The sequence below is a fragment of the Cydia pomonella genome, chromosome 9 (assembly GCF_033807575.1).
Source record: "Cydia pomonella isolate Wapato2018A chromosome 9, ilCydPomo1, whole genome shotgun sequence".
Taxonomy (NCBI): domain Eukaryota; kingdom Metazoa; phylum Arthropoda; class Insecta; order Lepidoptera; family Tortricidae; genus Cydia; species Cydia pomonella.
In genome coordinates this window covers 11,311,191-11,328,629 of record NC_084711.1, presented here as the reverse complement: position 1 = coordinate 11,328,629, position 17,439 = coordinate 11,311,191, and the positions used below count along the sequence as shown (strand labels likewise).

Here is a 17,439-nt window from a genome sequence, read left to right as displayed (position 1 = left end):
TCTAAAGACTCAAAGATCCCTTAGAGCAGCCAAAGAGGGTATGACAAAGCAGAAATCATGGATCACTTGCTTAAGAGATGAGAACGGAGTTAGGCAGAGCAACAGACAGAAGGTCACAGAAATCTGCACATGCTTCTATAAAGCCTTATACTCTGACTCATCTCTTGAAGACTACAATATAGAATACTCCTGCTCTGATATACCTCCAATATCAGGCTATGAAGTAAATTATGCCTTAAAAAGTATGATTTACCAAAAAAGCCCCGGTGAAGATGGCGTTACGACGGAAGCATTGAGACTGGGACGACATGTTCTTCTGCCGCATATCACAAATTTTTTCAATAGTATACTTTTCACAGGAATAATACCCAAAAATTTTTGCCATTCCAATATCATTCTGTTACATAAAAAAGGTGACAAAGCAGACATAAATAATTATAGACCAATAAGTCTAGTATCCCACATCTACAAGTTATTCATAAAGGTCATTCAGAACAGAATCGCTCCGCTACTAGACCAAAAACAACCACCTGAGCAAGCCGGTTTCCGTCCCTCCTTTTCTACAATCGACCACCTTCACTCCCTAAATCAAATTGTAGAGAAATCCAACGAGTTCAAACAACCGTTGTATTTGGCATTTGTTGACTATAATAAAGCCTTCGATAGTGTCACACATGGAGCCATCTTATCGGCACTGAGTAGTCAACAAATAAACCAAACGTATGTTGAACTCGTTGGACGGATATACAAGAATAGTACGGCCAGCATCAAGCTGCACGCACCAGGTCCTAAATTTAAAATCCTTAAGGGAGTAAAGCAGGGTGACCCGCTCTCTCCTAAATTGTTCACCAGCTGCTTGGAGGAAGTTTTCAAAAAACTGGCGGCCTCTTGGGAGACAAAGGGTATCGAGGTCGGCGATAGGAGGTTGACAAACCTTCGATTCGCGGACGACATCGTACTCTTCTCAACATCGGCAATTGAACTGCAGAGTATGCTACAAGCAGGGACTGAAAAGGTACCCTTAAAAACGGTTTTGACCGGTCTTTTTAAAGGGTACCCGACCGTTAAACTAGCATTTCGGTACCGATATCAACGCTTTGGGTATCCAAATAAGCTTCCGTCCAAACGGTACCGTTAAATAAAAGTACCTTTAAAACAATTTTGAAACGATACCCGACCGTTGAAATAGCATTACGGAAGCGGTATCAATGCTTTAGGTATCCAAACAAGCTTCCGTCCAAACGATACCCTTAGACTTTAAAACAATTTTGAAAGGGTACCCGACCGTTAAAATAGCACTCCGAAAGCGATATCAATACTTTGGGTACCCAAACAAGCTTCCGTCCAAACGGTACCCTTAAGTAAAAGTATCTTGCCACGCGATCGGATACCCCAATACAAACCGGTCACTCAATTTGAATGATCGCCCGCCATCTTGGATTTGGGCATTTAAGCTCAGATTAAGATGAAAATCGATCTTTATTATGATTCTGAGGTCAAATTTTTAGAAAACGCACGTCATTTTTTATTTCGGCATTTAAGCTCAGATTGAGATGTAAATCGATATCTGAGGATCCCAGAGGACCTTTGTTATGATTCTGAGGTCAAATTTGTAGAAAACGCACGCCATTTTTGATTTCGGCATTTAAGCTCAGATTGAGACGAAAATCGATATCTAAGGATCCCAGAGGACCTTTATTATGATTCCGAGGTCAAATTTTTAGAAAACGCACGCCATTTTTGATTTCGGCATTTAAGCTCAGATTGAGATGAAAATCGACATCTGAGGATCCCAGAGGACCTTTATTATGACAGAATGCACGGCCGCCATCTTGGATTCCAAAATGGTCATCATTTTCGAAATCTGCACTCCCTAAAACCTATGAAACGATATCCATGACGACTTTTATGACATAGTGCACCGCCGCCATCTTGGATTCTAGATTGGTCATCAGTTTCTAAATCTGCACTCCCTAAAACCTATAAAACGATATCCATGACGACTTTTATGACAGAATGCACGGCCGCCATCTTGGATTCCAAAATGGTCATCACTTTCGAAATCTGCACTCCCTAAAACCTATAAAACGATATCCATGACGACTTTTATGACAGAGTGCACGGCCGCCATCTTGGATTCCAAAATGGTCATCATTTTCGAAATCTGCACTCCCTAAAACCTATAAAACGATATCCATGACGACTTTTATGACATAGTGCACGGCCGCCATCTTGGATTCCAAAATGGTCATCATTTTCGAAAGCTGCACTCCCTAAAACCTATAAAACGATATCCATGACGACTTTTATGACAGAATGCACGGCCGCCATCTTGGATTCCAAAATGGTCATAATTTTCGAAATCTGCACTCCCTAAAACCTATAAAACGATATCCATGACGACTTTTATGACAGAGTGCACGGCCGCCATCTTGGATTCCAAAATGGTCATCATTTTTGAAATCTGCACTCCCTAAATCCTATAAAACGATATCCATGACGACTTTTATGACAGAATGCACGGCCGCCATCTTGGATTCCAAAATGGTCATCATTTTCGAAATCTGCACTCCCTAAAACCTATAAAACGATATCCATGACGACTTTTATGACAGAGTGCACGGCCGCCATCTGGGATTCCAAAATGGTCATCATTTTCGAAATCTGCACTCCCTAAAACCTATAAAACGATATCCATGACGACTTTTATGACAGAGTGCACGGCCGCCATCTTGGATTCTAGAATGGTCATCAGTTTCTAAATCTGCACTCCCTAAAACCTATAAAACGATATCCATGACGACTTTTATGACAGAATGCACGGCCGCCATCTTGGATTCCAAAATGGTCATCATTTTCGAAATCTGCACTCCCTAAAACCTATAAAACGATAGCCATGACGACTTTTATGACAGAGTGCACGGCCGCCATCTTGGATTCCAAAATGGTCATCATTTTCGAAATCTGCACTCCCTAAAACCTATAAAACGATATCCATGACGACTTTTATGACAGAGTGCACGGCGGCCATCTTGGATTCCAAAATGGTCATCATTTTCGAAATCTGCACTCCCTAAAACCTATAAAACGATATCCATGACGACTTTTATGACAGAGTGCACGGCGGCCATCTTGGATTCCAAAATGGTCATCATTTTCGAAATCTGCACTCCCTAAAACCTATAAAACGATATCCATGACGACTTTTATGACATAGTGCACGGCCGCCGTCTTGGATTCCAAAATGGTCATCATTTTCGAAATCTGCACTCCCTAAAACCTATAAAACGATATCCATGACGACTTTTATGACAGAGTGCACGGCGGCCATCTTGGATTCCAAAATGGTCATCATTTTCGAAATCTGCACTCCCTAAAACCTATAAAACGATATCCATGACGACTTTTATGACATAGTGCACGGCCGCCATCTTGGATTCCAAAATGGTAATCATTTTCGAAAGCTGCACTCCCTAAAACCTATAAAACGATATCCATGACGACTTTTATGACAGAATGCACGGCCGCCATCTTGGATTCCAAAATGGTCATAATTTTCGAAATCTGCACTCCCTAAAACCTATAAAACGATATCCATGACGACTTTTATGACAGAGTGCACGGCCGCCATCTTGGATTCCAAAATGGTCATCATTTTTGAAATCTGCACTCCCTAAATCCTATAAAACGATATCCATGACGACTTTTATTACAGAATGCACGGCCGCCATCTTGGATTCCAAAATGGTCATCATTTTCGAAATCTGCACTCCCTAAAACCTATAAAACGATATCCATGACGACTTTTATGACAGAGTGCACGGCCGCCATCTGGGATTCCAAAATGGTCATCATTTTCGAAATCTGCACTCCCTAAAACCTATAAAACGATATCCATGACGACTTTTATGACAGAGTGCACGGCCGCCATCTTGGATTCTAGAATGGTCATCAGTTTCTAAATCTGCACTCCCTAAAACCTATAAAACGATATCCATGACGACTTTTATGACAGAATGCACGGCCGCCATCTTGGATTCCAAAATGGTCATCATTTTCGAAATCTGCACTCCCTAAAACCTATAAAACGATATCCATGACGACTTTTATGACAGAGTGCACGGCGGCCATCTTGGATTCCAAAATGGTCATCATTTTCGAAATCTGCACTCCCTAAAACCTATAAAACGATATCCATGACGACTTTTATGACAGAGTGCACGGCCGCCATCTTGGATTCTAGAATGGTCATCAGTTTCTAAATCTGCACTCCCTAAAACCTATAAAACGATATCCATGACGACTTTTATGACAGAGTGCACGGCGGCCATCTTGGATTCCAAAATGGTCATCATTTTCGAAATCTGCACTCCCTAAAACCTATAAAACGATATCCATGACGACTTTTATGACAGAGTGCACGGCGGCCATCTTGGATTCCAAAATGGTCATCATTTTCGAAATCTGCACTCCCTAAAACCTATAAAACGATATCCATGACGACTTTTATGACAGAGTGCACGGCGGCCATCTTGGATTCCAAAATGGTCATCATTTTCGAAATCTGCACTCCCTAAAACCTATAAAACGATATCCATGACGACTTTTATGACATAGTGCACGGCCGCCGTCTTGGATTCCAAAATGGTCATCATTTTCGAAATCTGCACTCCCTAAAACCTATAAAACGATATCCATGACGACTTTTATGACAGAGTGCACGGCGGCCATCTTGGATTCCAAAATGGTCATCATTTTCGAAATCTGCACTCCCTAAAACCTATAAAACGATATCCATGACGACTTTTATGACAGAGTGCACGGCCGCCATCTTGGATTCCAAAATGGTCATCATTTTTGAAATCTGCACTCCCTAAAACCTATAAAACGATATCCATGACGACTTTTATGACAGAATGCACGGCCGCCATCTTGGATTCCAAAATGGTCATCATTTTCGAAATCTGCACTCCCTAAAACCTATAAAACGATATCCATGACGACTTTTATGACAGAGTGCACGGCCGCCATCTTGAATTCCAAAATGGTCATCATTTTCGAAATCTGCACTCCCTAAAACCTATAAAACGATATCCATGACGACTTTTATGACGAGTGCACGGCCGCCATCTTGGATTCCAAAGTAGAAGTCTACTTGAAACGGTACCGTACGGTACCCTTTCAACTGTAGCGGTACCGTTTGAAAAATGTACCTATTACATTTTATTTATTCGGGTACCCTTATAGTTATATAGTTTTTCAATTGATACCCTTAGTGTAGGTATCGGTCTTGTGCGATTTTCTTCGGGTACCGTTAGCTTTGGATACCTATTCAATTGATACCCTTTGTGTAGGTATCGGTCGTTTGCGATTTTATTCGGGTACCGTTAGCTTTGGATACCTATTCAATTGATACCCTTATCTTAGGTATCGGTCTTTTGCGATTTTATTCGGGTACCCTTAGCTTTGGATACCTATTCAATTGATACCTTTATTTTAGGTTACCGGTCTTTTGCGGTTTTTCAGTCCCTGGCTACAAGAACTTAGCGACGCAAGCCTTGAGGTTGGTCTGACGATGAACCAATCTAAAACCCAGTTAATGACCAACAGCAAGAAGCACGGGGTGACGGTGGATGGGAACATTTTGCAATATGTCGACGAGTATACTTATCTAGGCCAGATAGTCTCCTTCACAGATCGCCAGGACAAGGAGATTGATAGAAGGATCGAAAACGCCTGGCGGAGCTTTTGGTCTATGAAGGAACTCATGAAAGGTAAACTCCCAATTGCACTAAAGCGCAAGCTCGTCGACATGTGCATCTTACCCATCCTCACCTATGGTGCCCAAACCTGGTCATTAACTGAGGCGCAAAAATCACGGCTCAAGGTTTGTCAAAGAGCAATGGAGCGGAGTATCCTGGGTATCCGAAGATCAGACAGGGTGAGGAACACAGAGCTTCGCTCCAAAACCCGTGTCGTCGATGTTGGGATGAAGACCGCCAGGCTTAAGTGGGACTGGGCTGGACATGTCTGCCGGATGAATGATGACAGATGGGCTAAAATAGCCACTAGCTGGCATCCCCGGTGTAGTCGTGGCAGAGGCAGACCGAGAAAGAGATGGCGGGACGACTTGGATGCGTTTCAGCGGGACTGGCGGGACCTTGCTCAGCACAGGGAGGATTGGAAAGCTAGAGGGGAGGCCTTTGCCCAGCAGTGGGACACACAAATAGGCTATTAAAAAAAAAAAAAAAAATACTTATTATAACTTTCTTGTTTTATGTTTATGACATTCTCACTATTGTACATTTGAACTCCGAAGTCAATGTACGCAACTGTACCTACGACCGCGACCGCTTTCCTCGACTTCCGGCAGTTAATTTCCTGATCTAATAGCTTTGAAAATTAACTTATGCTACGGTTTGTATCGGTAAATAAGCTAAGTCCGACGTACATAGTTTACCATGGAAAATCGCATAACATCATCTGAAGGACAAGAAACAGTCAAGTGATTTTCAGTTATTCATTGTAGACGTGCTCTTTGCGACATTTTAAGTCCTTTGGGCTAATCAATCAGAACACGACACGATGCTGAATATGGCCTTAAATGGATCCCCAATATTTTTGTTATGTTATCTATATATATCCTATATACCTTAAACCCAAAGAGCTGTTTCTTCAGTTGCCAGCTTACGAGCAGACCTCGCTGTGACAGAAAGCAGGCAAGATTGATGACCTAAGATAACGTAGAGTGTTCTATTTCCCAGAAACCAACACGAAGAATCAGTATTCTGGTTGTTCCGAGTATCGTACCTGTGGTACTCCGGGCTGGGGTCGATGGCCACGCTGTTCATGGGGCTGCTGGTGTCCGCTATCACGGGTGCCACTGACCCCACGCAGGTTCCTATTGTAAGCATCACAATAGTTAATATCCTGTATGTGGCCTTATACTAATAATAACGTGTAGTATGCACCGGGCTTTATACTTTTTGGTTGTTGTGTTTATGGTCATTTTAGTTTTATATAGAGAACTGTCAGATTTTGGCGGAATGCCGTCGACCGATATTATGTACGATGTGATCTTAGTTAATACGGTGTATCGATGTAATAAAAGAAATATTAACTGGATGCAGTGGTTTGTATGATAAACCCCATTTACTGAGCTTTAAATCAATGGACTTCTACATCTCAGAAAGCGGGATTATGAATTCAAATGCCCACATAGATATTGGATGCACTTAATTTATTTTCACTTGTATAGAGGTGCATAAAAATGTAAGTTGCTTGGTCTTTTAAATGTTTGTTTCATAGTCGAAACAGTTGAGTTGATAGTATATAAATGATACAAGATTTCATTAGCTTGTTTGTTTTGCTCGCTAAAGAGAACGATTGACAGTTCGTTTCGTTTGCATAAATCAAAAGTTTTGTTTTAAATTTTCAATGTACTGTACATAGTTACATACATTTGCTATGGTATTGACCTATTTATTAACCCGTGTTCTTGTCATTGTTTGTTTTCGGTTTTGTGATATGAGACGGAATACAATGAGAGTAGATCTCGAAAATACAAGCGCAAGCAATCAACCATCAACTTTCTGGTGAGACAAGAGCCATACTTAAGAGCCTGTGACATGGTTATGAAGGAAGGCAACGCGGTAAGGATGGCATTGTGCAGTGCAAGTGCTCAGTGAATCTAGTTATTAACACTGAGTTGTATAATGACATTCTGTAAGTTGAATGTTGACTATTACTATTTTTGGATGGACTAATGGCAATGAAAGTTTTTTTAAATTATGCATGAGTTTAAAATACTTATATATGTTAAGAGATAACAAAAAAAAGGTATTGGATTGGTATCCTAGAGGTTTTTGCTATGATGGAATGATGGTATAACTAAGATGAGAGGAAGAACTTAATCTGTCAGCGGGCTAGAATTGTAGGACAGTGGCCCATGATAGTTTTAAAGAAAAAGAGCTAAAGGAGGCCTTTAGCAAGCAGCACACTCATTAAAATATACTTCTATCTACTTTGGTCTCAATAGAATCTTAATAAAAATCATTTAAATCATTTTGGATAAAATACACAAATGAATTCGTTTATGATTTGATAACAAACAAATTATTTATTTATAAAAGTTATTTAGGTTTTAGGTACTCATATGGGAAAATTCAAAAGAAAAAAGTTAATTGAAGATATTGAATGATATAGGTATAAGCATTTACTTGCCTATCATTGCTAAGTATATTGAAAATTATTTATCTGGAAATTTAAAGAGAGGCAAATAGAAACAAAACTGAATGAATGGAATCACACACACTATATGATTTTTAAATATGAAATGATACTGATAGTTTCATGTCTTTTTCATAATATTGTTTTAAATGTAGCATCACAATAATCTAATTTTGTATATGAGAAATATTTACATAGGTACTTATACAATTTAAAGATGAAAATAAATGTGCTGAATTTTTGGAAATTTTAGATATCATTTGATGTATGGAAATTTTGCATATTGGACTATAGGGATATTATTCCAGACTTGACATCTTCACTGCGGTAGGTGGTTGAAAGACCTCATACAAAGTATGGTTAATTACGAGTTACACTTAATGCTGCAGTGAAGGTATTAACCCTCACACCTCACATACAAACCAAGGAAGTTAAATTAATATCATTAATGATATTAAGTACCATTTTATATTGTAAAACAGATTTGCACCAATTTACTGCTGTCATGTTCCTCTACGGTGCCAAAATATAAATTACAATTTCAAAGCATCATTATTATCATTCAGGGAATATGATGTTGATGTCTCGGGCCCGTTTTGGATTTTGACATTTCACATCATGCAAGTCTTTTTATTTAGAATTCTTGTAGCTCTATTAATACTATATATAATACTTAATACCTTTACATAGTTGAGAAGCAGTATTTATCTATGTTTGTGTGTTTTTTTATGCATTTTAGTAAGTGCAAATAGCATAGTGCAAATTCTGCCTATAAAAGCATTAGTTTAACAGGATTGAGTGAACAGATTACTTTTCTGTGCTGTCAACACACATGGTCATATTGTTGAAAATATTAGTGTTGTCAAAGATTTCAAAAGTAAAGATATGCCCATTCATATAACCGAACATTCTCATTTGGTGTGCCTAGTTTGATTGCTACAATGCACATTGATGGTTGATGAGTTTGCATCAGTCGCATAGTTACTTTGGAGTGCACGCTTGGCTCGCATTCACTGACACCGCTGTGCTGGCACCATACTGGGTGCCCGTAAGTCCCATCTTTATGAAGAAATTTATAAGTCAATGAATGATGTATTATTTTTCTTAAATTTACTAGGTATGAAAATTTAAATAATGCAGCTGTACAATCCAATAACAAATCACGAATGAAATCATGAATTGTTGCTATGAAATACAATTTATTAGTGACTTATAGTTTCATTTGCTTTAAGGGTGAATCTGAAATAATTATTGTATGACAGGTTCAGGTTAATAAACTTAACAGTTAGTGGTATTCAATCATTAAATTTCAGGTTACTAAAAAGTAGGTAAAGGTGTAAGTAATGAACACAACCAGAAAGTGTCTTACAAAGGTAAAAGCAGTTTACTTAGTTATATAAAAACATTGTAAAGTTTGAGAAAATCAATTTATATAAAATTAATATGCTAACAAAATCAGTGTTCCTTTGAAAAGACAAGACTTACAGGATTGTCATTGAAAATTGACTTAAAATGTAAAATTGATGAATACAACAGGTAACACCAATTATTTACTAAGACATTTTAGTATGGTTTTGTGAAGAACTGTGTGATTGACCTAAACAAAGGATATACACACCAGAGTGAGTTATATGAATGAAGTTAAAAGTAGATAACATTTTAATTTAATGAAGCCTTATAAAGTAATTCATACATTTTTGTATCATAAAAATTTAGCTTGATTAAGACACACATGATTTTGTGACAGAAGGTACAGTGATGACAAGAAATAAGTGGGTGATATTAAAAATATTTAGGCAAAACAACCGTGTTTAATAAACACAAAATTAGTGATTGCATTTTCGCCATGAAGTGTGTTGTCATCACTAGTATAGGCAATAACCGGATGTAACAACGAACAAAAAAAAACACGTTTTAAATGTAATTATTTTCGGTGTTGATGAATTGATTGAATATTTATGTCATTTTATTTAATTAATGTTGTGACATCTGATTACGATTTCAGCACCTATGAGTAAATCAGGTACCTAAGGAAAATCTTAGGCAACAGAGTTCCGATAACGATGATGATGTATATGACTGAACATGTCGTCTACAGTGACGGTGTCAGCGACGGTGTTTGCCTCGATGTCTATAACGGTCAATAACTGACCAAATCGATGATGATAACGGAGCTGGGTGATTTCGATGACAATGTCGGCGATAATGCTTGACTGAACGATGATGATCGATTTTGATGACAATATAGAATATAGATGATGATTAGGTATATTATAGTAACGATTGATGATGTTGAAGATGATAATGACTGAATGATGATGATCGACTTTGATGACGATATAGAATATAGATGATGATTAGGTATATTATAGTAACGACTGATGATGTTGATAATGATCGACTGTGTCGATAATTATGGCTTATAAAATGTTCATTGTTAATGATGACTGTGACTAAAACGATCTTTGCTACTGCCAATAATTATAACATTTTTATTTGTTTTATGTTTCAACGCTGGTAACCTGGCTGGACGAATGAAGTTGATGATAAGCGAGGGTCTCGCAGCAAGAGCTGACTAAAGCAAAGAAGGTTAAGCTATTACATGGTGCTGTCAGCAGTGGGGCAGGGTCCAAGCTGCCGATGGCCAGGGCCGCTGAGTGAGAAACCGGCGTACTATACACGCCGTGTCCAGGATATAGCAATCTGCATCTGACCAGCGAGAGTCTCTGAGTGTTGGGTTGGTTGGGTTGGTCAGTTTGGCAGACTGTCTAGTACAGGCCGTAATGGCAGACTGTCTAGAGCAGGCCATGACTGTTTATTATGTTAGTTTATACTTTGGCTGACTATCTAGAGCAGGTCCTGATGGCAGACTGTCTAGAGGCCATAAGTAGGTATATATGCTGTTAAGGTACTTGTAATATGAGATACTTGTAATTTGTTTGAATTGATATTTGCGGTTAGTTGTATTTTATAATTGTTGATGTGTTTTTTTTTAATTGTATGCAAATTCCATGTTGACGTGTAAAAGTGCCCTTGTGGCCTATTTGCTGAATAAATGTTGAAATTGAAGAAGTTGGCCTTGTTGCCTGATTCATTATATTCGTTTATACTTCGGTAAACTGCCCAGAGTAAGCCTTGAAGGCAGACTGTCTAGAACAGGCTTTGATAGCAGCTTGTCTTTTAGAGCAGGCCGTGATGGCAGACTGTCTAGACCAGTCAAGTCTAGAGCAGGCTATAACAATTTATACTTTGGAATGATGTCTAGAGCAGGCCTTGAAGGCAGACTGTGATTGTTTATGATGTGTTATATTTTGTTAAAATTCCTAGAGCAGGCCTTGAGGGCAGACTGTGATTTTTGATGTTGATTTATACTTTGCCAGACTGTTTAGAGCAGGCCTTGAGGGCAGACTGTGATTGTTTGTGGTTATGTATTATATTTTGCCAAACTGTTTACAGCAGGCCTTAAGGGCAGACTGTGATTGCTTCTGATCATGTTATATACGTTTTCAAACTGTTTAGAGCAGGCCTTGAGGCAGACTGTGATTGTTTATGATCATGTATTTATACTTTGCCAGACTGTTTAGAGCAGGCCTTGAGTGCAGACTGTGATTGTTTATGATCATGTATTATACTTTGTCCAACTGTTTAGAGCAGGCCTTGAGTGCAGACTGTGATTGTTTATGATCATGTATTATACTTTGCCCAACTGTTTAGAGCAGGCCTTGAGTGCAGACTGTGATTGTTTACGATCATGTATTATACTTTGCCAAATTGTTTAGATCAGGCCTTGAGGGCAGACTGTGATCGTTGAGGTTGGTTTATACTTTGGCAGACTGCCTAGAGCAGACCATGATTGTAAGTTAGTTCATATATTCTTTCTTTTTTGAGTTCTTTATTTAACATAATTTAGTACAATGTAATTACTTAATCTAGTGTACATTTCCATCCTAGACAGTAATAACAATAAATTAATACAGTTTAGTGAGCTATAAGCGCTCATTATAAACTTTTTAACAACTTAGTGTTTATAACATTGCCATGGGTAAAATCATACTTACACTAAAGCTTAGAACAGCAGCATAACTATTATTACGTTCGCTCAGATATAGCTTACGTTTGTTGCATACATAATAACCACCTATAATTAAAACATTTAACGATTAAGCTAAACTAACAAATTTGATATAGTTTATAATTATAACGTATACAAATACACATGAGTTCATATATTGAAAGACTATCTAAAGAAGGCTGTTAATGCTACCAGGTGTTGGTTGTATTCAATGACTGTTTACATGATCTCAGATTCAAGCATGTTAAGCGTTAAGATTTATTTCTCAATAAGGCTAAAGGTTATTATTGGCTATGATTGATTCATGTGAGCCCATACTGTGCATAAGAAGTGTACTGTGTAGAAGTTTACAAATACTGTTGTTGTGAATGTTTATCTTTGATATCGATAAAGGTGTTACGATATATTGCTGTTGTTATTAATGTTTATAATTACTTTTAGTGAGAGGGCTCACTTTAAAAAAAAAAAAGGATGGCCGAAGCTGTAAGCATCACAATAGTTAATATCCTGTATGTGGCCTTATACTAATAATAACGTGTAGTATGCACCGGGCTTTATACTTTTTGGTTGTTGTGTTTATGGTCATTTTAGTTTTATATAGAGAACTGTCAGATTTTGGCGGAATGCCGTCGACCGATATTATGTACGATGTGATCTTAGTTAATACGGTGTATCGATGTAATAAAAGAAATATTAACTGGATGCAGTGGTTTGTATGATAAACCCCATTTACTGAGCTTTAAATCAATGGACTTCTACACTATAGACCTCATCTCCCCTCCCGTCATCACACTGCTCAACAAGTTACCAAAAAAAGCAAAGGTAAGCCAAAAGCACCTCAATATCTACTCAAAGCTCCATGTGTAAAGCGATGTACCTACTGATAAATAAGAAATTGTTCGAATACTAATATCTTATTCAATAAGCAACTTTTCCTTTGAACTAAAATAAATTTGTAGATTTAATAAATTGAAACTTAAGTATATTATCACGTCATCACGTTTACCATCAGGTACAGTATTTACCTATTTAGGTATTTGTTTGTTGGCAGACCAGAATGCTTAGCCAATGTGCCAATCGTTAACGCTCCATAGCGTAGTTATCTCTCTCTATCACTCTTCAATACAAAGATTTCAAAAGTAATGATAGGCCCGTTTACATGCCTCGGTGAAATGCTTCAACGCGATTGGTTGATAAGTTCGCATCACGCGCGCGATTGGTCGCAACTAGTTGCGTTAGACTGCACGCTTTGTTCGCATGTGTGTACAGCGGTGTCACTGACACCATTCTTAGTGCCGTCTTTACGAAGTAATATACCTACACCGTGAGCTGATAAAACCCGACATATTTTAAAATTGTATTCTTGACCGCATTTAGAGACTAAAAATACAAAGTTTTCTGAAATCGGTCTTGTTTTACAGATAGTGACAATTCTTGTGACAATTTGTTTCTGTAATAACTTATTGCAAAACATTTTTGTCTGCAACCCTGGCACTATGTGACTTGGTTTAGACACACTTACCTACTCCTACCTCCCTTTCTTATGTTTTCTTAGTTTCGAAAATGATTTTTTGTTCTATAAGGCACAAAACCGAGGCTAAAACTCGTGACTTTTTGACCCACGCACTTACGACAGGAGAGAGACTGTATCTATACTTATATTTCTGACTAACCACTGAGCTGAGCACCTATTATTTTTTCAGTCAATACTGCGTCTCCCGGCGCGCCTGGGGTCGGAGAGGCGGCGCAGCTCGAGCGTGCGGCCGCCGAGTATGGCCGACGACAAGGACACGCGGCGCCGGCGCAGGCTGTCCGAGCTCGCGGGCGGCGTGTTCTACAGCGACGCCGGCCTCGTCTACGGACACGACAACCTCGCGCTCGCCCACGCCACTAAAGAGCCGGAGGATTACAACCCGAACCATTGCCCTTAAAATCACAGACATTGATTGCATTTGCTTCTTTTTTGTATAAGTAGGACATCGGTGAGAACGTCGCCTAGGAGACCTTCAATTTTGTAAGCTATTGGTCACCCAGCCAGCTTTGAAGACAGTTAATAGACTTCGATTGTGCTCGTGGAATGAGATTATGTGGGTGCAATATACTACCATGACTACCGTACAATAGGTCAGCCATGGGTTAGCCAAAGAAATCACCGTTAAGTTTTAGAATAAAATAGAACAGAAATGGTTTATTGTATTTTATAAATAATGAAGTCGTTATGTGCGGATAATTTTAACTAATATAGATAGTATAGACTTTTAACCTTATTTTTTTAGGTATTAACTAATGCAGCGCCTTATTAATTAATTTACAAGTCATTGCCTTATCCGTAGCATTGTCTGTACCTATCTAATTATACCGATTTGTTGAGATTGTATATAAATAAGTAATATAGAATATACCTGTGCCCTGATTCATATTTGCTGTGTCGATATCAAAAGTAAGTAGCTAAATTATTAAATTAGGCCATATATTTTTTTTTTTTTAAACCAACTAATTTATTAAACTTAAGTAAAACATTAACGATAATAAAATGTGAATAAAAGTACAATAGAAACTTAAACTAATTAAAAACTAAAAATCTATATCTAAAGAGGGCCCCTGGGGCATAGTGCCAAAGATACTGGCAGCATTTCCTCGCTGAATCGCAACGCTTATTCGTTGAGCGAGGAAGCTGCCAGCTCTTTTGTCCCCTGTAACGTCAACCAGCCGTTTGGCCAAATCATTAAAAATGCTCTGAGCTCCCGGGCCCCACGGACCGAGGGTCTCGACACCGAAAGGAGCAAAGTTATAATTGGCGTCGAGACCCCTGTATTTCCTCCTTTTGAGGGTCTCGGCAGCCTCGGCAGCCGCACCCGCTTTCTTTGTAGTACCGTGAAGGTGAGACGGTGCCAGTGTGTCCACGCAGGTCGCGTCCCACACCAACACTCGTCCCATCCTCCACGGTATCAGTGACATACCATCAGGTCTCTTGCCATCGTCCCGGGCTATACCGGCCGGCTCAAGTATCGCAGGCACGTTGACGGTGACAAGAGACCTGCGGATAATGTCGTTGAGCGCGGCGTGACGTGACAATCGCCCCGCGCTTCGCTGGCAAGACAGACCATGACGCCCCCGCTCGTCCACGTCACTCCCACAGTGGCATTTATGCGGTGCACAGATTGATACCCCCAGGCGCAGCCCAACTGCAACACGGAGGGTGTTTCCATCTAGATGAGTGCCAGTATTGGGAGAGGGATATGCGTTGAGCCAGTGGCCAGCCTCCCTACAACCAACTGCTATCAAACGAGCTCGTTCAGCTCCTTCACTGTTATCTAGACATGTGGTATATGTTATTTTCGATAAAGCATCGTCCCAGCTCCTCTGTGATTTTAGATTGTATGGAGGGTCATGTCCCGGGCAGGCAGACAGCCAGGCATTTCTAGCATCGTCCAGGTCTGAGATCTCAAAGTTTGTGGGTAAAGCCCTTAGGATTTTTCCTATGAGATCAGCAGAGCTGTAAACAGATGATAGAAATGCCGGCAGTGATACGCTAGAAATTCTGCGTAACCCCAATCCGCCATACCGAACGGGTAGAGACGCTTGTACCCATGATTGATCGGAGAGCTTTAAATTAAGAATGCGCTCTATGTTAATCTTGACTAAGGAGTCTACAGGCAGCAACAAATTTGGTTGTTTCCAAAATGGGCTGCAGCGAAGCATATACGTTAACTTTGGAACAAAAAGGCAAAACTTAAGAATAACGAGGGCCGAATGGGGGCTGATTTCTAAAAGACGATCGGCGTAATTTTGAAATTTGGAAACGGTGTTACTGATAAAAGTAGAAAAATAACTCTCAAAAATTGGAGTCCCCAGAAGGCTAAGGGAGTCTCTCGTAACAGTGGTTACGTTAGGCGTTATAGTATTAAATTTCCTAGTTACGTCCGAGTGATTTAGTGTAGAATTGTGAATGAATAGTTCACATTTATTACAGTTCAGATCTAGGCCTATGGACTCGAACTTAGACTTAAGGATGGAAAGATCTGATAGAACTGTTTCCAAGTTGCCTCCTAAAGTGCCATCGTCCAAGTACCAGACGTTGAAATCAGAAGATAAATTTTGAATGATAGGGTTGATTGCTAAACAAAAGATAGCCGGCCCTAAGGGATCACCCTGCTGGCATCCAACTTCTGATGAGATTTCATGACTGCGGTACATTAATTTTGAAGGATCAGCGTAACAATGAAGGAGGTAATTATAAAGCTCTGGAATGTTATTCCTGATTTCAGCCAGCAGGGTGTCTCTATTCACAGAGTTAAATGCATTTTTGATGTCAATCTTTAATACAACTTGGCATTGATCGTTGCTGAGGAATGTGCGAAGCGCATGAACAGCAGCCTCGCAACCACCTTTTGTTCCACAACCTAATTGGACTGGTTCAAACTTATGTTGTAATTTTGTAACTATGTGCCGGACAGAAACTTTGGACGCCAAACGCCTAAAAGTCGTTCCAACTGCGATCGGTCTTACGCCACCGTCTTTTTTTGTTAAAGCAATTAGATTAGCTCCGTAGAGAATAGGGACGATGTCTGTATGCACACGGCCACTCAACATAAGATTTGTCATACTGGTTAAAGATATAATGAGTTTTCTGCCAGCATCACCAACACCGTGTGCTGTGAGATCTTTAAGGTGTTGAGGGGTAATCCCATCGAGACCTCCCGCCGACCCGGTTTTGAAACTGAAAATTGCGTCTAAAATTTCCTTATCTTCCACTTGGAGGCATTCTTCAATCGCAGTTGGGGGATCCAGGAAAAACGGGGCAGCAGGGGCTGAGGGATGCTTTGAGCGCAAGGCTGAGAGGGTTTCGGCAGTATCCGGTGATAGGACGTCACTGGAAAACAAGATACGAGCAGCGCCTTTCAAATCTCCGTCTGCGATCTTACTTTCTACCTTTTTGGCTAGGTTGAAGGCAGAAGATTTAGCACCTACTCGTACTGTTTTCAAAGATGGTAACTCTAAAGGCTTAAAACAATTATTTATATTAAGTATTCATGTTGTGTTTAATATTTCAACCAATTAGAAATAAAATTCAAGTGTTCTCGGGAAGAAAACGATTTCGTAAAACATTGACTATCTTTATTTATTTACGTCTCCGG

At 39.5% G+C, this 17,439-nt stretch overlaps 1 protein-coding gene across 1 annotated transcript in view; it reads left to right on the top strand.

Moving 5' to 3' along the window:
• Positions 1–14,776, top strand: part of LOC133521370 (sodium-coupled monocarboxylate transporter 1-like) — a 53,273-nt gene extending 38,497 nt beyond the window's left edge. Inside the window, exons 12-14 of the mRNA XM_061856306.1 lie at positions 6,765–6,905; positions 13,066–13,123; positions 14,005–14,776. Coding sequence (XP_061712290.1) covers positions 6,765–6,905; positions 13,066–13,123; positions 14,005–14,232 — 427 coding nt within the window. The 3' untranslated portion in view covers positions 14,233–14,776. The remainder of the gene's footprint in view (positions 1–6,764; positions 6,906–13,065; positions 13,124–14,004) is intronic.
• Positions 14,777–17,439: the final 2,663 nt, after the last annotated feature.